Source organism: Amphiura filiformis, chromosome 9, assembly GCF_039555335.1.
Source record: "Amphiura filiformis chromosome 9, Afil_fr2py, whole genome shotgun sequence".
Lineage (NCBI taxonomy): Eukaryota > Metazoa > Echinodermata > Ophiuroidea > Amphilepidida > Amphiuridae > Amphiura > Amphiura filiformis.
In genome coordinates this window covers 1,536,975-1,564,032 of record NC_092636.1, presented here as the reverse complement: position 1 = coordinate 1,564,032, position 27,058 = coordinate 1,536,975, and the positions used below count along the sequence as shown (strand labels likewise).

At 36.7% G+C, this 27,058-nt stretch overlaps 1 protein-coding gene across 1 annotated transcript in view; it reads left to right on the top strand.

Annotated features, from left to right (window-relative positions):
• LOC140160502 (protocadherin Fat 1-like) overlaps positions 1-24,557 on the top strand; it is a 159,348-nt gene extending 134,791 nt beyond the window's left edge. Inside the window, 17 exon segments of the mRNA XM_072183735.1 lie at positions 111-619; positions 1,100-1,687; positions 2,419-2,806; positions 3,319-3,705; positions 4,211-4,425; positions 5,137-5,274; positions 6,106-6,249; positions 6,956-7,265; positions 7,268-7,981; positions 8,828-8,974; positions 10,084-10,247; positions 10,874-11,222; positions 11,761-12,756; positions 13,249-13,461; positions 15,473-16,339; positions 18,886-18,909; positions 23,413-24,557. Coding sequence (XP_072039836.1) covers positions 111-619; positions 1,100-1,687; positions 2,419-2,806; positions 3,319-3,705; positions 4,211-4,425; positions 5,137-5,274; positions 6,106-6,249; positions 6,956-7,265; positions 7,268-7,981; positions 8,828-8,974; positions 10,084-10,247; positions 10,874-11,222; positions 11,761-12,756; positions 13,249-13,461; positions 15,473-16,339; positions 18,886-18,909; positions 23,413-24,089 — 6,830 coding nt within the window. The 3' untranslated portion in view covers positions 24,090-24,557.
• Positions 24,558-27,058: the final 2,501 nt, after the last annotated feature.

Sequence of the window (27,058 nt, the reverse complement as noted above, 5' to 3'; positions counted from 1 at the left end):
CTGCAAAGTTACCAGCACATTTTACTGAATTAGTTTATTAAAATATGTAACCATAATCAGTAATAAAATACCTAAATATCTTTCTTTGTTTTTTCCCATTTCTTTACCAGAAGGAGGAACTCTGCAGTTCTTCATAGCAGCCACCGATAGCGGCACACCTTCTTTGGCCAGCCACACTGCAGTTGAGATCCACATTCTTCTCCCCAACATGCTCCCACCTGAGTTTGAAATGCAAGGACAGGATGAGACTTACATCCCCACCTACGTCATCTCGGAAGCCTTTGCCGTCGGTAGCATCTTAGACACCTTTGCTGCTTACCATAATCAGAGTATCCAGTACAGTATCGTCCCTGGTAATGACATGCGTACCAATTATCCAACTAGATTCAGCATCAGCCAAGGAGGTGCTGTATCCGTAATAAGTCCATTGGATCACGAGCAGTGCAAGTGGTATAGACTGCTCTTGAAGGCTGAGACGCTGAGCTCACCGAAAGTCGCATCATACATGGAAGTCAAGGTTGAAGTTACAGATGTCAACGATAATCCACCCATGTTTGAAGACGATGTCTATGAGCTTCGTGTTCCTGAAAACATCGACATTGATTCGGAAATATTGCAGGTAAATTGATAGCTTTGTATTGATTAGGTGTTATTTTTTCAAGTAAGGTTTGTGTTTTTCTGGAAGCTTTATTAGTCATGTTTCCAATACTGGATCAATGTTGATACTGCAAAATACTTAAGAACCAAAATTTGTGTGACGTATCAGTATTGAATATCATTAATAAAGAGAGAATATATGCAGAATGTGCAATATGTGAATAATAAATCCAAAGAAATGCTTGGTATAGCACACAGGTACCATAGCTAAACACAACATAAATGCCATAAAAGACAGTGCAAGATATGGAAAGGGATCCAATTTTAGACTCAACTTGGTTTACAAGGAAACTTAAATTTCTGACATTGGACAAGAAGAAGAATGTTACTGATATTAGGTTGCATAAAACAGTTGTCCTCTTGTAATCTCTTAGAAAAATAGCAACTTACTTAGAAGATTTTAAAATTATCATAAATTACTTTTTTTCTGTCACCCTCTCAGGTGCGGGCTACTGACTTAGACGATGGCCCATCAGGAACAATTACGTATAGCCTTGGCCTAACAGATGATGACGATGATGGTGAAGCCCTAGATGTCTTCACCATCGATCCGGAAACCGGTGTGATCACCAACATCATGACCCTGGATAGAGAAATGGTAGCAGCTTATTCACTTCTAGTCTTTGCCACCGACGGCAGTTCCAACGGTGAACAAAACACAGCGTCTGCTTCCATCAACATTCATGTCATGGACTTCAACGATTCCCCGCCTCATTTCAACCATCGATCCTCCACAGGATCCATAGCTGAAAATGTTGCTGTGGGAACAGTCATCATGACTATCGATGCCAGCGATGCGGATTTGCCAGCAAACGGCAACTTGGTGTATTATCTCACTGGGGGAGATCCATGGGGACATTTTGGTATTGAGAGTCAGTCAGGCAAACTGTATGTTGCAAGGCCATTGGATAGAGAAATGGTAGCAGACTATCAATTAAATATCACAGTCACAGATGGAGTACATATGGACAGTACTAGGGCAACCATAGAGATCACTGATGTCAATGATAATGAACCAGTCTGTGTACAGGTTAGTAACAACAATTTTTGCATTATATGTACCGTATTAGCACCCAATGTCTTTACAACAAGCTAACTGATATTAGTTTATTAACTGCCCATGCAAATCTGAATCATGGTCTGAAACATATAACACATTGATGATATTTTGTGCCTTTTTTATGTATTGTCGACTTAAACAATGTAAGAAATAAGCGCCCACCCAAAATGACTTTGTTAAGCGCCCTGGGTGGTTTATGGAACGAATACAGTATTAAAAAAAGTATACATGATTGTTGAGAGAATTCTCAGAGACTTGCATTTTGCTCAATATCAACTATAAACTCCTTTAGAAATGGGACTTAGGTATTCATCCCAGGAAGATATTGCCACCATACCACATGCATTGGTTCAGGCTATGTCCAATGGATGATATACTGTGTCAACATTCCAACATTGGTTTGAAATTTTGATACACTGTGGAGTATTAGTACATTTAATGGATGGTCTGTTGTTATCCATCAGTACCATTTTTTTCCGTTGAGATCCAATTTTGGCACCTGGTAATTCATGTAAATAAATTGCAAACAAAAGAAGAATGACATTACTGAGTAAAAAGATAAGAAAATTCCATTTTGATTGAGAATTGAAGTAAGTAGTGAAGCATGAGCATAAGTCACTAAGAATGTTGGACCTGTGCAAATAGTCCTTCAGTTCTTCATAACATATGACCTGACATATGATGTACCTCTCATTTTACAGATGGTCTACTCGGAGGATATCAGTGAGGCCATGGCTAAAGGTGAATACATCCTGCAAGTCTCTGCTACGGATGCAGATGCCGAGCCTAATGCTGCCATCACCTACTCGCTTCAAGGAGCTGGCTCAGAGCTATTTGCCATTGATGAAGACACTGGGGTGGTAACTGTTGCTGACGTCTTGGACAGTGACACTCAACCTCTTTATGATTTGGAAGCGGTAGCATCCGATGTTGATGGCAACAGCTGTTCTTCGTGGATCCTGATTGGTCTGTTGGATGAAAACGACAACCCACCAGTCTTCACCGAAGCTGTTTATAATGAGTCTGTCAGTGAGAACACCACAGTTAATACTTTACTGGCTAGAGTACAGGCTGTTGACCCTGATGCAGGTAAGAGTCACACTCAGGATTTCAAATATTACAAAATCTAGGACATAGTTCCTTAACCCCAATATGTTTCTACACTCAAAGATTGACCTTTACACACACTAGGATCTCAAACATGACAATCTCTACGACATGGTTCCTTAACCCCCAATATGTTTCTACACTCAAATAATGACCTTTGTTATGTGTTGGGTATAAAATATCATGTGCAACAATTTGAGGTCAAATTGTGTGCTATACTTGTTTCATGGGATTATTGAGCTATACCATTGAGATTGAGATCATAGAAGCTCATTTTGTTGAAAAGGGTTTTGGGGTAATGAAATTAAATAATTAATATTATTGATTTTGGAGCAATCGATTAACTAGCTGCTTCTTGTTATGAAAAAGCCACAAGAAAATATAATGCATTTTAAAAATGAGAGAAGCTAATTACTATCTTTCAGGAATTCCTGTTCTTGTTTGAGAATCAAAAGTGAATAATTCTCAAATTTTTCTTCTCAATTTACCTGCAGGAATCAACCGCAAGTTCACCTTCTCCTTAGTCAATGTTGACGCCAGTGACTTCACCATCGACCGTGATTCCGGTATCATCACGCTCCGCCGTGTCCTGGACAGAGAAGATCGCAGCCAATACAATCTGACAGTCAAAGCTACAGACAGCAACAAACCAGAACTCTCCTCACAAGCTCACGTCATTATCAATGTGTTAGATGAGAACGACAACGAGCCCCAGTTTGAGCAGGACCTTTATAATGCTACGCTGTCAGAGGATATACCTGTAGGAAGCCATGTGGTGACGGTAATTGCCAACAGCGAAGACGTCGGAGTTAACGCTTTGATTTCATACCAGATTATAGCAGGCAATGAGCATGGCAAATTTACCATAGATGTGGCATCAGGTATGGCTTGATTTAAGTTAATTGTTCTTCCATTTTTTCTCACATTTCAATAAGAATTTATTTTCGGGTCGTTGAATCTTCAGTAAGAAAGGGGTACCTATTACAACAGCTCTTTTCAGAGCCAATATCGCTTATCTGATATAGACAATTTACTTTTTGTTACAAGTTTTTATTTTCTGTTATAAGTTCATCTACATGTAGTACTCTAAAAGTGGAAATATTTGCACTACATTTATTTCTGCGCATTTCGCATTCCAAGCAGCTACCACAAAAATAACAATGCACAAATATATTCCTTTTGTGTATAGGGCAATGTAAGGAAAGTTATAATAGCAAATTTAAAATGAAGTGAAATAGTTAGAAATTGGCAAAATGCAAAAAATTTATCACACTAACAATACTGACTTGAAGAATGTGAAATTCTTGCAAAGTTTTATCAATGGATACAATGACTATGGTAAAAGCTAATACAAATACTTTTCTATATTTCTTTCTGTATTTACAGGTGAAATCACTATTGGTGTTGCGCTGGACTTTGAAATGTCCAACAACTACTTCTTGACAGTGAAGGCTACCGATGGTGGATTACGCCCTCTATCGGACATGACCATGGTTAACATCCTGGTGTCTGATGCCAACGACAACAAACCGATGTTCAGTCAAGATATCTATCATAGTGAAATCAATGAAGCTACTAGAGTGGAAGACAGCATTGCTCAGGTGTGTATATATAATGATCATAGAAGTAAACAGGAGAATGTTGATTCCTCCATGTTTAAATGTACTTATGGATGGGGAGAATGAATGGCATGTTTTCTCTGGATTAGTTCATCATGTGTCATACAAACTGTAATATTTAGTGCTTGCTTGATTGTGATGCTCACCTAATGCAGTTATATTTTTAAAAGAAAGCTTGTCTACATGGTTGGTACTGATATTGCTGCATAAGAATAGAGCACTGCTCAAACGTACTGCAGTACACACAGGGTATCAATTTCATTGCAATGTACTCATCTACATGGAGCAATGCCATTGCCTGCTGATGAGGGGGTCCATTGCAAGGCTATTGGAAGTAAAATTGCATCATGTTATGGGCTTTAGTGCACAATTTTAAGCACTGCATGCATAAATCTTTTTCATATAGCCTTCGCATAACCATTTAAGTATGGTAGACTATAAGAACATATTTAAGAAGACAACCCAAATAATGATGCTATGTACACAACATTTATGAAGAAATTAGTATATTTCATACAGGAATAGTTATCCATTTTGTTTGAAAATGAGTTAGTTTAGACCCTTTCAATTTGGCCCCTATCAACTCGAGCCTGGGAGGCCAATTATCTTGATAAACCATATTAGTGATCTTGCTGAAGGTAGATAACCTCCTAATGTTTCCAATTTTCCACCTTCTTTACTGATGAATTACAGGTTATGGCTGAAGATGTGGACAGCGGGGCATTTGGTGAAGTGACTTATTCCATCATACGTGGTGATATCTTTGCTCAGTTCACCATTGATCCTAATATAGGACTCATCAGTCTCGCTGCTGAACTAGACAGAGAACAGGTAAGTTATATCAATATGAAGAAACTGTCACCAGAGGGGTTACTTAGCTTCTGTTTTATTCAAGTAATAAGTAGTCAACTAGCCAGAACCATATAGTTGGGTCTGCAACAACTTTTTTCTGGTAACTCTTAGGTTTGACATGCATTTCCTTTTGATTTATGAACAAAAGAAGGTAGCAGCCTCACCCCATGGTGGTATCAGGGTTGCCAAACCCGCGATTTGGTAGCCCAATTGGGCGACTTTTGAAGATTTTTCCCGCGATTTTTGACAATTTCCTATCCCATAGAAACCAATGGTTAAGAACAAATTTGGGCGACTTTTCAACATTGGCTCCCGCGACTTCTGATAGTTTCCTGCCCCACAGAAACCAATGGTAAAGAGAAAAATTGGTTGACTTTTCGATTATTTGACCCACGATTCAGGCTGAAATCTTTTGGCAACCCTGGATGGTATACCACCCGTACAGTAGTCCTTTGGGCAATTGTGAATCACGCTTTTGCTTTAATATCCAATCTGCTGAAAAGATTTACCTCAAAACTGTGATCAGATTGATTTAGAGATGAGTACCAAAATAGACTATGTACAAAAACTTTTTCACCATGTAAACAATTTCTGAAAATGAATGAAAAACAAAAGAAAAAGCAATCTAATTAGAACCTGATATATTTTGCTAAGGACCATTATTATGATAAATTAATCACTTGCAATGATGTTTGTTTGTTTTTTCCTTCTCTCAAATATCAGCAACTACAATCTTACACTTTGACCATCCATTGACTGTTATTCTAAATTTGACTTAACTTTAATTCATGTTTATGTCTGTGTGTGTAGATCTCATCTTACAGCTTAGCTGTGAGGGCCAGCGATGGTGGTGACCCACCAAACTTCAACGATGTCTCCGTTCAAGTTGTGGTAGGCGATATCAACGACAATGCACCAAGATTCTCCAAACAGAACTATACTGTCGTCAGAAGGGTAAGTTATTGAAATTTCTATGTGAAGTAGATTTGCAGAATGGTGTACAAAGCATTGTGAGTACTTAAAAGTAAATTTCATAATACTTCCGTGGTCTGTGCAGTGTGTCAAGCGTACATGAGCATAAACGCAGAAGTGATACAAAATTAATCTGATTGGCTGATCAGCGGTCATGACAACAAGATGGTTGAACCATTGGTCATTGGCGCATAGAAGGGATGGAGACCTTGTCTCTTCTACGCGATCAGTCATCACCATCACTTCTCATACCACTTTACTTAAGACATGTAGTAGGTGCAAGAATGCATCAATCAAGATTCCTTTTATATGGGGTACCCACTCACTGTTGATATTTGAGAAAAGAGAGGGGCTCTATTCTGTTGCTGACTGTGAGAAGACAATCAGCAGCACTGCAGGACGAATGCACATTTTATGAAATGAATCCTGCTTTTCAATATTTCAGTGCAATTTGTTACAGTCTCTTACAAGGTCTTAATAATGAGATGCCTGGATTTTGTTTTTATCACAACTTTGCAATGCATATTATTCTGTATGATCACAAAGGAAATTAATATGATGCTATGGATTGAAGATTCAGTTGAATTTCAGATTAAAATGGAAACCTGTCATTGCATTATATTTGTGTATCACCCACTGTATTTGATGAATTTTAACTAAAGCATTGTGATTTGATTGTGAATTGCAGGAAGATACCCAGCTAGAGACCCTTCTCGTGCAACTAAACGTAACCGATGCAGACACCGCTGTCAATGGACCTCCATTTACCCTGAGTATCATATCTGGAAACGAAAACAACGCATTCTACCTCACTCCAGAAGGAGGTCTTTACAACACTATCCTGTTTGATCGTTCTCAGCAAGAATCCTACCAGATGGTGGTTCAAGCCACCGACAGCGGTAAACCAGCGTTGTCCCAAATCACGTATGTGACGATTGAAGTGATTGAGCCTAGCAATCCACCTGTCATGGCATCGCCGCTGATCATCAACATTCACTCGCAGGAAAACCACTTCCCGGTGGCATTATCGGATGGATTCATGCCGAAGATCGCGATCCATTTGATACCGTCACCTATCATGTTGTGGGAGATATGAGCAACTTGTTTAATGTTGATCCAGAGGATGGTAAATTATTGGCCCAACCTGATCTCGATGAAGGGTACTATCAGTTGAATGTTAGCGTGACGGACGGCCAATTTACAACGTATGGAGAAGTTGAAATTACCGTGGGACTCATTAGCACAGATATGTTAGAAAACAGCGTCAGTATTAGATTTGATGGATTATCCCCGAAAAAGTTTGTCACTTTCTATATGGACACTTTCAAACATACAATCAGCAACATCTTAAAAGCATCGGACTCAGAAAATGTTGAAGTCATCAGCATCCATGCTGCTGCAAATAATCCAGATGACACAGAGGTCCTATTTGCAGTCAAGAAGGATAATCGAAGACGCCCCGGCTTCATTAAGCCACGCTCCTTGGAACGTCAAGTCAACGAGAGCGCTTCCAGTCTTGAAGAGCGTATGCATGTGAGGGTGCACTCCATATTGGCAGATGTATGTCCAGCAGCAGATTCGTGCGATAAGAATCATAGATGTGAAACAGAAATAAGCCTAGACCAATCGAGCGTGGCAACTGTGTATACAATGACTACAAGTTTTGTATCACCAAGACATGTCAGATTGAGTGTGTGCAGATGCAAGGACAAAGGTAAGAGCATGGTTCTGATTAGAGTACCATTTAATGAATATCCCAACCCTAACACTACAAAATTTATTACTGATATTCAGATTTTACATTTCAGTGCAGTCATACAGTTGCTAATGGCAAACATATAATCAATCTACATAAAGATACAATATGATCTTGTAAAATGTAGACTGAGGGACTAAAGTATTATTGTGGGTCAACTCATACATGAACAACTTCCATACCAACTATTGATTCATCTAAGGGATGACTTCAAAGCCCAACCACCTGTCGACTGCTGGGATCCTGGAAGAACAGGTGATTGGACCTGGTTTCTATTGTTTGGAATAAAACATGGCTAAACCACCAGTTTTAGTAGAGGCCTGTGGTCAACCAGCGGTTGGGTTTATTGGTCAGGAGAGGGCTGTACCTGTTGGTTTAGATTCCATTACAATGCACCTATTAGTCCCATACAATAAAACAATACAGTCATATCTTACCCTGACTGTATGTGCCCCATTTACAACAGACTTAGGACCTTGGTCAAAAAATATTTGCACAGAGGGCAAGCAGGACCATGAAAACTCTGAATATTGGCACTATTGCTTTTGTTACAGTTTGGTGAATTATAATTATTTGAGTAACCAATCATGATAGAGGTTTAATAAGCTGAATCCCATTCAGAACTATTCTTACCATGGCTGTGATTGGCTCAGTTTCAGTAACCAATCAAAGTAATTCTTAAAGGTTATATAAGGGAACAGGCACAATTCTGACACATCTGCATGATCTTGCAATCACCCCTCTTTTGAAATGTTAAAAAATATAGTATTCTATACAATTAGTATATATTTTGTTTTTCCCCAGATGGTAATTGTGATGAGGAAGATGTGACAATAGGTCCACATTTACCCGATGCATGTGCTAGTAACCCGTGTCCATCATATCTGGATTGTGTACCCAATGGTGTGGAATTTAGTTGTGTATGTCCAGAAAACAGCATACATTGTGGAGGTAAGCCTGATCTGTCAAATATTGTTGGCTTGTGTCATGTAATGCACTCTCTATACTTTGATCAGTTCATAATATGTAAGAAATGTTACGATTTTACCATTAGGCGATGAAAAAAGAAAACCCTGTTCTACGGGCCCGACTGACCCAGATTTTGAACAAACTGGGAAAAAAAATTCCTGAAATGAATGCCGATCCAAATTTCGGAAATTTCAGGAACAATTTTTTTTTTGTATTTTCTCAAATTGCAAATTATTTACAGATTTTAGTGATATTTTGGGTCATTTCCAAAAAAAAAGAAAAAAAAGGCAGGCCGGCCGACCCTACTTCAAAGGTCCGTCCGCCGTAGAACAGGGTTTCTTTTTTCCGTCGCCTTAGGCTGAAATATAGACCCACATTAAGAGTGATATAGTTGAACTGTCTGATCTATATTTTGTGTGTTAAATAAAAGTAGGACTTAAATGAATAATTTGTGATACTTCTGACGAGTTGTTAAAAGACAATTCTCGAAAGAAAAAAATGTTGATATTAATCCACGATGTTATAAGGCCTGGCGATTACAAGCTGATCAAACTGTAGCTGTATAATGTAGCTGTGATTTGTCCCAAGGTGAAATGAATCAGTGTCTATTCCATCTACATTCTAAAAACCCATTTTATAAATCTTTTTTTCTAACATTTAAAACAATTATAGGAAATAAGGAACAGTTAACCAGTCAAGTGTTACAATTAAACTAGACAACATAAAAATGAATTAAAAGCTCTTTTTAGTTGCATGAAATAAAAGAATAAATTTAAAAAAAAACCCTTGCTGTGCTGGAATTCATGATCTTCCATTGAACTTTTACCTAGCAATCAGGCATGAGAATTTTCAGTTTAAAAACTGAATTCAGTTTTTTTTATAGTCAAAATTTCCGCAACTTTATTTAATTTCAGCCTGTTTTTGGTACTTTTTGCCCAATTTCACGTTTTCATTTTTTTTTCAGGTTTTTTAGGAAAGTGCAGTCTCATGCCTGAGCAATGGAGAAAGTGAAATGACTTTAAGATATGTCTGTGTGTGTTTAACTAAAATTAAGTTTAACGTCAATTAATTTCTTGTTACATATTTTCCAGACACAAGTATGCGTCCTCTGAGCTTCAATGGTGGTAGTTACGTGCAGTATGACGACCTACAATTATCCACAACCTCAACCCAGCTGTCTACTGCCTTCCAAACACAAGGTTCCAATGGAGTTATCATGCATGCTGAAGGAAGCTTTGACTTTAGCACTCTAGAGGTGAGCACCAGCCCTAACTGATATTTAAATTTTGACAAATCAATGTGCAATATTTTTGGAACTACAGTTCATTCAATCTTGGTTATCTAGACATGTCAGGACAGCATATGGCCAGATATGGGAAATACCCAGATATACAAGATGGGAGCTGGAAAGTAGCAAAATACTTGAGAATAATAACGGCGATATCTAGCTTAACATAATCGTTTTGCTGATCTCAACACCAAAATCTCTTGTTACCTGTATCCTTTTGCTAAACCATAACCCTAATCTTTGCCCCTAAACTTAACCCTAGTCGCAAAACCTTATGTTATTTATTATTTATTAAAGCCTGATGTTAGTTACACTTATTATCATATCTGACCCCTTATTTATTGCACAATGTTCATGAATTGACTAAATATAATGATTAATTGATAATAATTGTTTGATTTATATTATATAAATTGAATAATTTCTCATGTTAATAATCTGGACAATTGTTCTGATTTATGTGATTATGTGATTATTTTGACTTTTTAAACACTTGTAAACCTTCTCTAATATGTAAGCGTTCAATGTAACTTTTAAAAGCAAAATTATTGCTTGTTAAGTGTGCTCATACTTTTTATATGTGTAAATTTCAGATCAAAGATGGTCTACTCAATTTCCGGTTTGAGTGCGGCAGCGGTGAAGCTCACATCCGCATATTTCCCAATCGTGTAGATGATGGCCAATGGCACAAGATATCCGTCAATCGCTATGGCAACTCGGCCACCATCACCTTAGACGATCAATTCTCCGCCAGTGGTTCTGCTCCAGGGGGCAACCGAGAGCTGAATCTTGACACCATGGTGTTTGGTGGTAGGGTTTCCGCAAGGCAGCGTGTGCGTAGGGATGCCGTTGAGGGCGGTTTTGTGGGCTGCATGGGTGATATGAGTTTGGATGGGGAGAGTTTACCAAGAAGCGGTGAAGGAGTGTCATCAACTGACACAGGTATGCTACAACAAGTAATATAAAATAGTTTTAAGTTATGGTAACTTCTTGCAATGTGGGAGCACCTCCGGTATCAATAATCATGCTCTTTTTAAAGAGGATTTTAATTAACGGAACATATATATGCGATCAACCAGACAAGGGAAAGAAAGAAAACTAGAAAAAGGCTTCTGGGGTCATCAAGAATAAGGTTAGGCTGAGAGAAGGATGCAGAGTTGATGTCATGCACAGAAATACACCAACTTGCTGCGCTGCTCACATGGCCAGTATATGGCAATAATGATTTGAGCAATATTAACTTGGTGCACTGCATTCACCTCTCAGCTAAACAGTAGTGCTTATTACTGGTCCTGTGTTCTATGCATTAGGGAACGATAATTCACCACACATGATTCAATGTATAGATATGATGTGAAGCTAGTCGCCAAATTTGAATGGAAAAATGTATTAAAATCTCCACGGGAAAGTCTCCACCGATCATTGCATATTTGAACAATTTACAAGCTTTTCACAATATCTTTCTTTGCTATTTTTTCAGGTGAATGTCCAGCTGGTTTATTAACAGCCTGCAGCAGCAACCCCTGCTATAATGGTGCCATCTGCATTGACTATGGCTATAGTTTTGCCTGCCAATGTGCACCAGGATGGACTGGTAGCCGTTGTCAACATTCCACCAACCCATGCCTAATACAGCCCTGTCGCAATGGCGGCTCATGTATCAACATCGGCACAACCGCCTTTACGTGTGAATGCCCGACGGGTTTCTTTGGCCATACCTGCGAGGTCAGCTCATGCCAGCAAGGATTGTGTAAGAATGGTGGCGTCTGTAAAGAATCAGGACTCGGGTTAAGCTGTAATTGTACCGCTACGGGACACATGGGGCCATACTGCGAAGATGTGATTACGAAGTGTAACCAGAATCCGTGTAAGAGCGGTGATATGTGTTATGAGTCGTCTGACCAGGCAAATAAGTACACATGCTGCTCGCCGAAGTCCACTGATCCAGTGTGTAACGAACTCCAGAAGGATATGTACCCTGATATGCATGAGAGTGGATTCAGTGTCGGCATGTTAGAAATCATCATCATAATCGTGGTGATCTTACTCGTCATATTCTGTGTGATGATCTTTGCAGTAGCCATGAGAAGACGCAGAAAGAGGCGATCGATGCGCATGCGGACTGACGGACTTGCCGAGACACGCTACATGGACGGTTACGGAACGGATTCTTACAAACGTGATAGCAAACTTTCAAGTTTGGTAGAAATGCCTATGACAGTACAAAACAGTGCTCATAGTCCAACGCCACCACCTCTACCGAATAGACCTACTTCATACATTCCAAGTAACTGTAATTCCTTAAGTCATCTGGATTCTGATTGTGATTACGACCCTCAACCATATCACGGACAGCCGATAAGTCAACAACCATCGCTGCCACCTGTTCCTTCCAACTCTCAATCGGATAACGATTCTATCGCTAAACCAGCTTGGGAGTTTGATACACCGAGTGCACATGAAAGTTACGTTGATGGTAAGAGACTGACCGACACATCGGGCCATTCCTGTTGAAATCCATACACTGCCTATGGGAGACATGACCTTCAAAATGGGGCTACCTGAGTGGATGTTTCTGTTAGGTCATGTCTTCCATAGGGGGTGTATGGATTTCAACTGGAATAGACCATTTGTGTCACATCAAGATTATTGTGAACTGGTTTTTATTTATTGCAGTTTCAAGTGTGCAAACATTTCTATAAAAAAAACATGATAATATTTTCGGTATGAAAAGTGTTGATGCAAAGAATGTGATTTTAATTGAAATTTTGAAAAGAATTATACATTAAACATCAACTGAATTTTGATATTATGGAGAAAAAAGGAAAGAGACACAACCTGTTTATATGAAAATCTTTTGAGTAGCGTAAAAGAACAGAAGTTTTAGGTCAGTAATTATATGAAGACTGTACTCCACCATAATAAATAATGGTAACATACTACATTGAATGACTTGTTGTTTCCATAGGTCGTGAAAGCAGCAAGAACATGCCACTAGGCGTTCACCCACTACAGCATTCCCAGCCGTGTATCTTACCACCATCTATGAGACATAGCCCTATGCCAATGGGTATACCCAGGGATGACCCACCAGCCTACAGAGCAGCTGATATACACAGCCAAGCTGACATCACATCTATGAGCTCTCTGCATACTGATAACGACGAAGATGCTCTTCCAGGTAATATATCACTAGCTAGCTAGCTATGGACCCTCTCATGTCTGTTGGCAAAGTTCTTTAACCTGTATTGGCTTAATTATTATGCATTTGATTGACTCATAGGATTGTGGAATGAGTTTTAATGCACATGCATGCAACATCAATTCATCAATGCATATAAGTAAATGCAGGTTATTGGACTTTTGCCTATGGAACTGAGACCAATTTCCAGATCAAAGATTTACCGCCCTTTTACAATGTTCTGATGCCATCTTCTCAGGCACAATTAATGTTTATTTTTCTTAAAACAGAAGTGGCATATTCACAAAATTGTATTTTAGTTTCAGGTCTTGGTTTCAGGTTTATTGGTACTGATTATAAGCAATGTCAGGATTGATCCCTGAGGATTTCAGAGACTATGATTCAAAACTACAAATGGCAGTTTAGAAGCAGGAAGCTTCCATTGCCTCTTCTGATTCTATATTCATGCTTTTTTAATAATGTGTGCTTTAGAAGTATCGGTGTGAAACATGCTACTATAGAGAAATTATTTTAACCATAGATTTCAAATTGGATGACTTTTAACACTTGCTATCAGATCTGATTATATTATTGGGACTAACATGACTGGCTTTAGTTTGGAAATTTTAATTTCATGAAACATAACCAATAGTGATAGAGCTTTTGTAGTTTCCAAATATTATGAACAAATTTGGGTAGTGAGATCTGATTATATTATTGGGACTAACATGGCTAGCTTTAGTTTTGAAATTTTAATTTCATGAAACATAACCAATAGTGATAGAGCTTTTATAGTTTCCAAATATTTTGAACAAATTTGGGTACCATGGCAACTAATTTTATAGGTTGTAAAATATTTTGCTATTTAGGTTCAGCAATAGTATTTAGCAATGAATCTACTGGAGGGACTGATCTCTCTCACTTAAACTCTTCTGTTCTTGGTAATAAGAATCGGCTTTACATTAAATGAACTCAGTGGTCAAAAATTGTGTACTTTAACCACACTTGCTTTATTAAAATAGATTCACCAAAGCTAACTCATTTACATTGCTATAATGTAATAATCTAACACACAATTTGGGTCAGTCAAGCCCATAGAATAAGGTTGTTTTTTATTGCCTCTGCAAGATTCTTTTGTTAACATTAAAAGTCAGTTAATTATGGATTTTAACCAGCATACATGTAGAATGTTCATTTTGCACTTGTAATCCATATATCATCATTCTGCTTAGTTTTTACACCATTAACTTAAATGAGCTGCCCCAGTTGAAATCTATATGCCCCCTATGACAGACACAACCTTAATCTCCCATACTGGGATTGTTAATTTCAGATGGGGTTACCTGAATGGGTGATTCCATTTGAAATTCACATCCCCTGTGTAAGAGATTAAGGTCATGTCTACAATAGTGGGCATATGGATTTCAACTGGAGTAGTCCAACACAGTCCTAACCTCTTTTATCCAGCCATGACCTCTTTTAACCAGCTTATGATGAAACTAAGCATTGGCCGGATAATAAAAAATCAAGAGAGTGAGTTACATGTAATGCCACTGAGGTAATACCACTGATAGATGAATATTTAAGTGTTGTTTCCAACGTACATGTAGATATGACCTTCTAAATGGCTCAGAGCATGACATTAAGGTGTCAATGCATCAAAAACATGTTTTCTTATGAAAATCACTCAGCCGGATAACAGAAATCTGTATAAAAGAGGTCCTGATATTTGAGGTTGGACTGTAATATTAATGCATCAAATTTACTGACACGGGTAGCTTTAGATAGCAATATAACTTATGCAACAATTACTCATTTTCATTTCTTTATTTGAGAGAATAAAGCTTTATAATATTTATAAAATTCTTCAAATATAAAATATACAAGTAATCAATAAAACCATATATGCTTGGTGTCAATAAATAATGACCTAACATCATACTAACTTTTCAATCATTTTCTTCTACTCTTTCTTGCTTGCTTGCCTTACTAACGGATAATCTCATAACAGTTCGCCACATGACATTCACCTCTTTTGGAATGGGTGATATCGAGCAAGCGCCACCACTGCCACCCAAGTTATGTGTGCAGATGCCTCACAGCCCTTCCACCACGCCCCTGCCAGCCTCCCCTGATATGGGAGAAGACATGCCGTTGATCGAACAATGTCAGAAATTATTAGAAGACGAAGATAAACATGCGGAACAGAGGTCGTTACTAGCCCACGAAGATGAGTTCAGTGATGAGGATGAACAAGAACCAATACCACCACCTAGATGTGATGAGTTAGAGGCACAGATGGAGGAAGACTTGGAAGGAGACATTGATGAGAATGATATAGTTATTATCGATAATCGACAGCCTTCACCTATCATGAGGATGCAACAAACCCCACCGACTTCTAACCCAGGTACCTCTCCTTCGACGCCAAATCAAGAGACGCTCCCACGAGAGGTCGCCACTGCCAGCCCTAAATGTGTACGTTTTAATATGGAACCGGATATTAATCATTTTGAAAGAGACAGTCCCCAGTCTGAGAATGGATTTTTTCACGAAGCAGGCTATAGTTATGAAGAGCTTGTAGGCCTCAAAGTGGAACGCAAACAATCTTCTTCCGATGAGCCTGCACAAATCAGTATTAGTGAAATGGGAAACGAGTTTGAAGAGGCAGAGTCGGCGGTAGGTGTTGAAGGGTCGCTACTCTATCTTGCCGATGCAGAATGTCAAACAGAATGTGCAGCACAGGAAGTGGTTGCGCAGAGCTGTCTCCTTGACGACGAAGATGCAATGGAAGGATACGAAAACAGCCACCAGTTGGACTTTGTTGTACCTCATCAGCAGCAGAGGACTTCCCCAGCGCAACAGGAACATCCACCTGGTTAGATTTGCACGCTACTATGTTTTTGAGTTGCAAGTTGGACCATGACCTCTGTCATGACCTCAGGTCACAGTTCAACTTTTGATGTTTAGATTGTAGGTTTGTTAACCCACACCTTACAACCAAAGTGTACAAAGTCAACCATTCTGTATTATTTTACCCTCTTATTTTGCAGCCATTATTATTTTTCCTCTTTGTCATTACGATTAATTTGATCATATTTGAAATGCATTTAAATGTGACTTTGTTTTCAAATTTTAATTTGCTTTTACCTTGTATCAGAAAATGATCTGCTCGTAGGGCTGTATATGTGCGTGTATCATTCTTTCATCAAGCTCTTGCTAATCAAACATAAACAGATTGTAAATGAAGGAGTGAACTTTTGTTCACAACGCATGATGAAGTTGCTCACATGAACTTTTAGGTTGTTTACACTACAACCTTTTCATCAGCAGTAATTATGATCTAGTTGATTGATTATTATTAGGAACTTTTGACTGGTGACATTAGAAGTGGATCATTGATAAATTGTTGAGAGAAGGCTGGTTAGCCCACAAATGATAGATTGTGTTCTCACCAAGCAAGAGTTGGTATCAATGTATTGGGCTATTCCAGTTGAAATCCATACACCCCCTATGGTAGACATGACATTAATTTTCTACACAGGGAGTGTGTTACCTGAATGGGTGACTTCTCTTGAAATCTACACACCCTGTGTGGGAGATTAAGGTCATGTCTTCCACAGGGGGTGTGACATCAACTGGAATAGCCCATTCATATAGCCAAAGAGCAGGTCATTTTTCATATTTTTGTCAGTAATACCCAATTGTTTATTTCAATTACACATTAAGTATCGTTCCTGCAGTCAGTTATATTGTGTATTTTATTTATCATTGACAAATGTATTTTTTTTATTGACCATTATTGGTGAAGAGTTAACTAAAGGTGTTATTATGATGGTTAGATAAGATGTGAATGTTGATACACTGTACAGAGGATGTCACTGGGTCTGGGTCTAGCTATCAATTTGGACTGGTATGCTCACATGGGCTAAAGAAGGCCAGTTCATTTTCTCAGTGCATCCATATCTGCATCTTAGCTAAACAGTGTAATTACTTGAGTCTGAGTTGGCTTCAATATCAGTAGCCGTGCCTTTCCATATATTCTCTATTCAGTTTGACATACCAAACAAAATTACTTGAAATTGAACTTGGAAATTGGATATGAAGTTTGAGAAGCTTTGTTCGGTAGTAACAACAAATATACATGCTTAAAAAAGAAAATGGAGATGGCCAGAATGCAAAACAGGCTTTGAAGAAGCCTATAGTATTACAGCACTTGGTATTGGGCTATTGCAGTCGAAATCCATACACCCTATGGAAGACATGGCCTTAATATCCCACACAGGGGGCATATAATTCAAATGGAGTTGCCTATTCAGGTAACCTAATGTGATATTCACACCCACTGTGTGAAAGATTAAGATCAATGTCTTCCATAGGGGGTGTATGGATTTCAACTAAAATTGCCCATTACCACAAAAAAATTCAAGAATTTAAACATTCTTCAGTATGGAGTCAACCACTTTGAAAGTTTAAACGTAAATGAACTCTATCTATGATAGAGCAACTTGACTATTTTTGTGTGCAGAGATGCCACATTTTCGGATTTTTCAGGAAAATCGGACTTAAACAACAAAAAATGTATTCAAAAAAAAACATGGACCCCTGGCCGTGATGGGCGAGAGCTCTGCTCGTTATGCTTCAAGATTTTTTTGGTTAACTCTGTGGCATCTTTTGTGTGAAATTTGTTTGGATTCTACTTTTTATTCTGTCTGCTGCCCTCATGTGAGTTAACTGCATTTATCACTGAATGCAATATTTTTTTCTGAGCCTTGTATAATCCAATGATGTTATGCTGTCATGTTTTGTGGAATGCATTCCAAGTTAGTAACATTGTATATTTGGTCTGTATTATAATGGAATGAGTTCAAACTTTATATGACTTTGTATGTGTGAATGTTGCCTTGTATTTTGTTCCTATTGATTCAGTCTTGTGCTTCAAAGCATTTTGATGTTATTATTTTGAAAACGTTCTAATAGATATAACGAAATTCTTATAGTGGTACCAATTGCTTACTTTCCAAACCTGCACTGAAAGTATATTTTTAAATGAATGATATTTTTGATTGGTTTTGCTTGTACTGACTTGCTAGGTCTTTAAATTATTAGAAATGTATTTTTAACTTGTCAAATATTTCTAAGCTAACCAAACAGTAAAAAAATTGCATGATCAATATAAAAATATCAAATTATGATCAGAGATGTTTGATAAGAGATATGGATATGTATTTTGCATGAGTAAATCGTAGTTTGGCCATATCAGAAGTAGAGCAATTGGTTCCATGTACTGTATGAAGTAAACTGTTACTTTTGTTATTGTTTAACATTCACTTGTTGAATATAATTTTCCGCACTATTTTTTATGTTCTGTATTTTTTCTGACTGCCTTTCTCGATGTTATTACTTGTCTTGCCTAACTTTTAGGTTTGATGGAACTACACCGAAAAGGTATCTATGCAACTGTTGCCATGGAAATGCATTGTCACCTATAAAACAATGGAATGCGATTGATTTTGATCAAACAATGGTTGCACAAACAAATGAAGTAGTCTGGATATTTATTGATCAGGTTGTCGTTGAGCAAAATAGTTTTTTTTAAATAATTGATCAAATTGCTTATCACATATTCTAGGATTCTGGAAATATATATTATTGTTTTGGAAGTTGAAAACTTTTCAAAGTTGAAAATTATTAATCTGGGAGAACTTGCTGTTATTTTGTTTTGATATTGTTCTGCTGAATCTTCAATTGAATTTTTGTAGAAAATTTCAAAAGGTACTTTTTGACAAATTTATATTTTTTTTGTATAATTTAAAATGTAACCATATACAAAAAAAATAGCGAAAAGCACAAAGCTATTAAATGCTGGATTTGATAGTATTAAATCTAAATGCAGTTGGCATTCAATACCAAACTTGGTACTAGGTACCAAAAAAGTGACTACACATGATTTGTTTGTGGCATAATTTGTTTGATCCAAGTTGAAACCACCGGTTTAGTTTGATACACCCATTGGATATGATAACCACTATGTATTATATATATTATATGCATGCACTCACATCACTTGTCTATTTAAACTTGTTATGCAGCATGGGTCTACATCCTTTGTTCATATCATTGTTTTATCTAGTACTAATTTTCAATGGAATTGCAGTATATTAATGGGAAAAATTGGGTGATTTTTCACAATTATTGCTTGTGGTATGTACCACAAGCTTATGCTTAAAATATTATGTATGGCTGGTTATTTGTGAACTTTGACGCTTTTGAATGGAATTCTTTATATATTATGCCGCTTAAAATATATATTTTGCTGTGATAAATATGGAGGTATCAACACCTCAGAAATGTGGTTTAATTGATTTATGTGTATTTTGGCAGTTACCACAGTTACTTCTAGATGATTGTCTCTGATGATAAGCTTTAAAAATGAGTGCCAACTTGTCAAAATGCTCTTCTATATTCTTACATCCAAAAGAAATTATAATCCTGTTTCTGAATTTCTGGATTATGTTGTATATTAAAATCTTAAACTATGTTTACTTACGGGATGCCAGAAACACTCTTTCTATATATTTATATGCTTGGGCAAGACCAATATTTTCCATCATGCTCTTTTTGTTTCCGCTTTGGCAAAACAATATTGATTAACCAATTTGGAAAAAAATATATCGAAGTTTCAAAAAATAACTACAAAGCTGGTGCCAATTTATACTGTAACAGCTGTATGTAGATTCATACATACTTGACAATGAGCCAAAATCCAGAATAATCTCATATTGAATGCCACAGTTCATTAACCTACATTCAACTATCAAATTTTAAAATTTGACCTCAAGTTGTGGAGTATGAGTTACTGTACCCAAAACTTTCAAATATCATTCTTTGAGTGTGCAGTACATTGGGGTTAAAGAACTGTGTTATCATGTTTGGGATCCTGGTGTTTACTGGATGAAAATATTTTGCTTTACAAGTTATAGGTTGCACTTTATGTTTGAGATTGCGTAAATATTGGTTGCACAGCTTTGCTTATGTATATCCAATATCATAATTAGCTTTGCTTATTGGGCACATGGGATGTTTAACTAAACATGTAAAATTATATCAAAAAGTTATATAAGATATTGAACCAAGACAAAGTTAACAATTGTTATTATAATTATATGAAAAATCTATTTACAGACTATTTTGCATTCCAAAGCATGTTCTAGAAACACTAACACCCAAGTTTGTCACTGTTCATGTTTTTTTGATACCCACATAACTCTTGTCATCGTCTCAATATGCAAAAACATTGTCACCATCACACGCACAATGTGGTTAATGAATCAGGAATGTTGAGATGGATAGGAAGTTCATAGAATTATGCTGCATAATTACCGGAACTAAAATCAACTAAAATAGGAATACCACTAATGTCTTGGGATCCTCCTGGTCCAAGTGACGGTTGTGCAGCATTGGGGTTAGATATTTGAGTCCCATAGATTCAAATTAGTCACATCATGCACTTTTCGCTTGATTTTACACCACAACTTCTGATACTCCTTTTTTTTTCAAAGGAACCATTTCATTATTTTCTAGAACTTTTCTGAGTTCTTTTTATTATTCACACAAACTTTTCCTTTTACAATTATTGTACTCTGTGAGTTCTCCAATTTGTCTATTTGTCATTTTAAAGTCATAAATGTGTGTAATTAGTATATCATTTTGCAGTTTTATTTTCTTGTGATATTGAAACAAATAGAAGAATGGGTCGTCATGCTTGGTTTAAACTGGTTTGTTAGTTTAGGCTATTGTATGTATAAACACAAATATATATGTAATTGCCACATGTCCAGATTGGCCCTGATATTACAGTTTCTAGTAAGGAAGGCAGATGGGTGACCAGATTATTGTGAACAATTCAGAATCTCCCTATGATTGATTAATGATTTTAATTCTGAGTAAATTTGATGATATTTTGTCAGAAGATTTCCCAGTTTGTTTCAATATTGTGGTCCATCTCCTGATCACTTGGTGATGATGGTATGGTGGCACACATGGGTCACCTGGCAATTATATTATGTGTTTATGAAATAGCCTAAGCTGACTGTCAACACACATTCACTATTATTTATATAATCACATATATATTTGTATAAAAATAATTTTAGTTCTCATCATAGTCTTTTTTAAAAATTATATTGAAATATATTTTAAAGTTCACCGACAAGCATGAATACCATTGGTGGGTCACCTTTCACTATTATATATAATCACATATTTGTATAAAACTATTTGTTAGTTCTCATCATAGTCTTTCTTTAAAATCATATATTGAAATATATTTAGTGTTGGGCAGTTATCACATATCATATATAATTAGTTAATATAAATAATCATTTAGTTAAAACCATCTCTTTGCTATAATAATAGATCTGTCAATTTCAAGAATTTTTATTTGATTTCCAATAATGAGTCTGATTCAATATAATGTATTTGTTATTTTAAAACCAAGTCCTTGCATGTAACAACTGATTTTATTCATAGTGTGTGAATGTATTCTTATCCTTTGTGAGTTTTCAAACTGAAAGTGATTATTTAAAATATAAGTTTAGTTCTTAGAAAAGCAAATGAGAAAATGAGAGTAATTCAATTCAAATTTGCTTTGAGAGTGAGAGTAAATAAACCTAGGTATGTCCTTGATGGTGTGGCGTTATATAGACTCATGTCTACCCTTAAAGCATGAATTATGTTTGTTTTTTGTCAAAATCCAATCCATGTATTTATGTTCTGCATGTCATTATGTAATAATTATGTATATACTTGATAAATGCCCCATAGAGTATAATTAATGTATTGCAATTAATGTAGTCCTTGTCCTATGTAAATACTTAGCCTAAACATATATGCATGTGACATAACATGTACAAATATACTGGGGTAAATAGCTTTCTGATCTTAACAAACTCAGTTTATGGCACCATTTTCTTTTAAGTTTTGCCAAGTAGGTTTAACTTCAAAGGCAAAATCCCAGCAAAATTGCAATATTTTATCTAATTTTGGAAGGGCGTTTTCTTGAAGTTAAGCTTTAGATTAACTTACTGGGGTGTGTCAGCAGTAATATTTGGCTGAAATATATATTTTAATTTCTAAAAAGCACATTCTGACATGGTTTAGAGGACAAACCCATGCCATGGTTTAAAAGCATTTACGCAAATTCAAGACATGCATATTGTGTCATCAGAAAGCTATTGCACAAATTTCATGTATAATCTACAAATATATTGGTATCATAAAACAAAATCTTATTTATAACATTGTTCATGGTGGATAGTCATTTCTTCATTCTTGTAAACAAAAACATATTTCAAAGGTGAGACTCATACAAATGTATCAGTCATCTGGGATTAGTCATTAAAAAGTGAACCAAAATAACAACAACAAAGTTACTAAATCATAAAGAAAAAATATGATCATTACAACCAGAATTTAGTTAATGATGAATTACTATGAAAGAGGTATTCATACATGCTTGTGTTCAAAAGGTTTGAGTGCATCACTTTTATTATGTATCAGCAGTTTCTTAGCTAGCCACCCATCTGGGGAGTTTGCTCCTGGGTCGGGCAAAAGTAATGCCTTTTGTACAGATGCTATATTATAGTCGTAGGTGTTGAGAAAGGCTGTTGACCTTTTTAGTAGACCAGATTTGCAAAACAAGGCCATAGCAAATATGCATATTGGCACTCTTTGAACCCCATTGGGCTGCAAAAGTCTGATAAATGTTTTAAAGGTTAAATTATGACAGGTAATTTTATTCATGATGTTGGGCAAACCTCAATTTCTAGCTAAGACTCTGTGTATCACTTGTTTAAACTATCAATTTGCTTAATGTTGTATTTTACATAAATATAGAAAACAAACTGAACATGAGTTTGAAACTATATATTTTCACTTGTCTTTTTATAGGTTACCATTGGGACTGCACTGACTGGATGCCTCCACAGGACCTAGACCACATCCCGGAGGTACCCCAATATGAAGTTCCGGACTCTCCCACCAATTTTTCTACCAACACAGGCCTCAACAACGAAGACTATGTGACGGAGGACGAGTACGTCGGCGGTGAGGACACTGATTATCCAAACGAGAATGATGATAGCGAAGATGATCAGTATGCTCAGGCGGCGCTCAACTTTCAGCAACAATTAGAGAACTATCCTCCCTCTCCTCCTCCACCAATGGAGGATGACTATGCAGGGTATAGCATTCAGAGATACTCGCAACATCCAAATCAGTATTTACCACCTCACAGAGTTAGTAACTCAACAATACCTCCCGAGTACGATGACAATATGGATGACGGACTGCCGTATCCACAACGTAGCTTTACAGCACCAAATCGGGTCGCAAGCGAGTTTGGAGCGGATATTTCAGAGGGAATATCCCATATGGACAATCTATCTATGTCTATTTATAACTCCACAAGAGGATCATGTTCCGATGTATCGGGAATGTGTGATCCCGAGAGCGAAGTTGGACTGAGTGAGTATAATAGTGGAGCTGATGAAACAGACGATGACGAAGATGAACCAAACGAGACTCAGGCTATGTTGCAATCTCCAAATGTTACTACTGATGTATAAGACTGGGAACTGGTCAATTAGTTACTTGTTTAGGGTTGCTGAATGCAACAGTTTCTGTTGGTGCTGAATTCAACAGTTCATTACACTGCCTAGTGACAACAGGTTGTACCAAATAATTGAAGTCATGCAGTAAAGTATGTGCACATTTTGCAATGCATTTACTAGATCGTAGTCATTTTTTACTGCCTATTTCAGAAGGTAAAAGCGAGATTTAGGGACAACAGTGTAGAATAATTCATAGATGCAACTTTTTGTAAGTATATGACGGAAGTTGGAGAAGAGCTACTTAATCATGTAACAAAATTGTAACATGGATTTCAAAGTTATTCTAATAAGTTATCGCCTGTCTGTTGTCAGAACTTGTCTTGTCTTTTACTTTCAAATGTACAGCTCCCTCATTCCCTTTCAAACTATCATAATTGAATGTCAACAATAATATTGTTTGATTTGTTGTGCTAAAAAGAGAATTTGTGAATGATATTCGGCATTGAGGGCAGTGTTAAGTAGGTGCGGGATGATATCATGCAATTGTTATTATAAATGTTCTGTCATTAGTACTGCCAAATGGTGATAGCTTTTCATGAAACCTAACCAGTTGGTCTTTGCAGTTAGACCCCAGTGTACTGCGTAGGCTCATATCATGAGCACCTTAGTGCAAATGCTCAGGGAGCATGATAGTGCTCAGATGAGCATTATAATGTTCTTATAGTTACAAGTGGTTCTGGGATCATTATGGTACATGTAAGAAATTGGTTTAGCTGAAGCTGTCACCATTGCTTATATGACATGTACAAAGATATTTTATGTATGTATATATTGCAACATTCTGGACAAGATATAGTTTGTCATGACTTAATCTTTGTCATTATAAGTACTACTTAACTATGTGATGTTTATATTTAAAACTATTTCAATAGGTGCTTTCGTATTATTATTTTCTTGCATTCAGGAAAGCAAACCAATATCAATGCATTGATCAGTATTGATTATTGGTTGTCTTCCAAGAATATCTTGTATAATATGTATAGTAAAAAAGGAGAAAAATGGAGTATTCTAGTTGAAATCCATACCCCCTATGAAAGACATGACCTTAATATTCCATACAGTGTGTATTTCAAATAAGTTACCTGAATGGATGACTCAAGTTGAAATCGACACTCCCTGTGTGTTGACAAAAGTCATATCTTGCAAAGGGTGTATGGATTTCAACTGGAATGGCCCCAAGTCTGCTCAATATTGAAGAAAAAAATTCCTAATCAATAGTAGGAATCAGATCTAGATAGAGACAATCATGTCAATTTTTCTAATTATCGATTGATGAGATTATTTTTTTTACTTGTTGTATGTATATTTTAGTTGTGATGTTGATTTGCCAAATGTTTGTGTCAAGATTTTATTATTATTATTTTTTTTTTTAATTCAGGGAAGCAGATTAGAGCTGCCAAGTATAAAGTCTGCATAATGTCATGACCACTTCACACGACAATCCAATTTCTGGCTTTTTTTAAAGTGTCAATATAATTCTATATTTGGTACAGGAAAAAGGAAACAAAATTTCCTGTGTGGTCATTTTGCTACCAAAAGATATCAAAACAGAGCCCAATGAAAACAAAATCAGTAGAACTTTGGAGTCATAGGTCTATCAGTGCTGTGGATCCTGGTGTGTTGTGAGTCTACGCGAAGTTTAATTCATATCTAGTTGATGGAATGACCCTTCGGTATACATGCAGAGGACTCAGTGTAACAAAGCCTTATCTCCAATAGCTCCTCTGGGTAATATTGTGTATAAATGCAGTAATTGTGTTTATGAATAACATTACCCAGGGGAGCTAATGGAGATACAGCTTTGTTGCGCTGAGCCTTTAATGTGCTGTAGAGATTGTAAGATCTTATCCTGCTTTAAGTTAACTCATAGCCTGTCTGGATCCACCAAATCTCTTGTTTTGTTGTACGAGTTGGCCTAGTTTTTCTAGTAGTGTGATTTTCTGTGTTTATGCTAATTCCTGTGCAAAGAAAGAATTTATTATGTGCATATTGACCTTTTTTTGTAATGCTCGGAATCCTGTAGCTTCCTTTGTAATCAATGTGTACATCATCACTGCAAAATAAACATCATAAGACGATGTGTGCATCGGCACGACCTATTTAGCTACATTTGCAAAGGCATTTGGAACTTTACAACATGGTCTCTTGTCATTTTGATTTGCATTGCGTTCTTGGCTAAAGCAACCAAAAAATTCTAGATTCTGCAATTCCATTTCTGAGCTCTGTGAGTCATGAATGCTAGCACATGTATGCACCCGAAGACCTTATACAGTGTTTTAAGTCTTATAAAGACAACTGACGCATTGAAAAGGTTTGGATGAAAATGATCTAGAAAATTCTCATGAATATGCATTAATACAGAATAACATCCTCCATACACATGATATGCAGAGAAGCACCGAAGACATACTGCATACACAAAAGGTTATTGATAAATGCAGAGGAATAAATGTGTAAGAGACTTCAAACAATGAATAAAAATAAGTACTATTTTTCATCTGCTTTGTGTATATTTGCAATTCTGTAGTATAGGCCGCAATATTTATATAGTATATAAATATGTGTACATGGTAATGCGTTAGATAGGACTTCTCAAAGAATGTAAGTGTTATGATTATTGTGCTATTGATTCAATAGAGAGAGAGAGAGAGAGAGAGATGAGTAGGAATCTTCTATTTTATTTATTAACCTAGAACCAAAGTTATCACTTTTTTTTATGTTCATGCATTGATATTCTTAATATGATGGATCACACTAGTACTCTACTATATTAAATTTTGTATCAATCCAAGTTAAGTGTATTCTGCACAAAGGGTTGGGTGTAATGTAAACTTACTAAACTGGGTTAGTATCCCCAAATCCGTAGAAAGTAAGTGCATCCAAAACCTTGTGAATGTAGCTTAATCTAACTTTGTGCAGTTAAA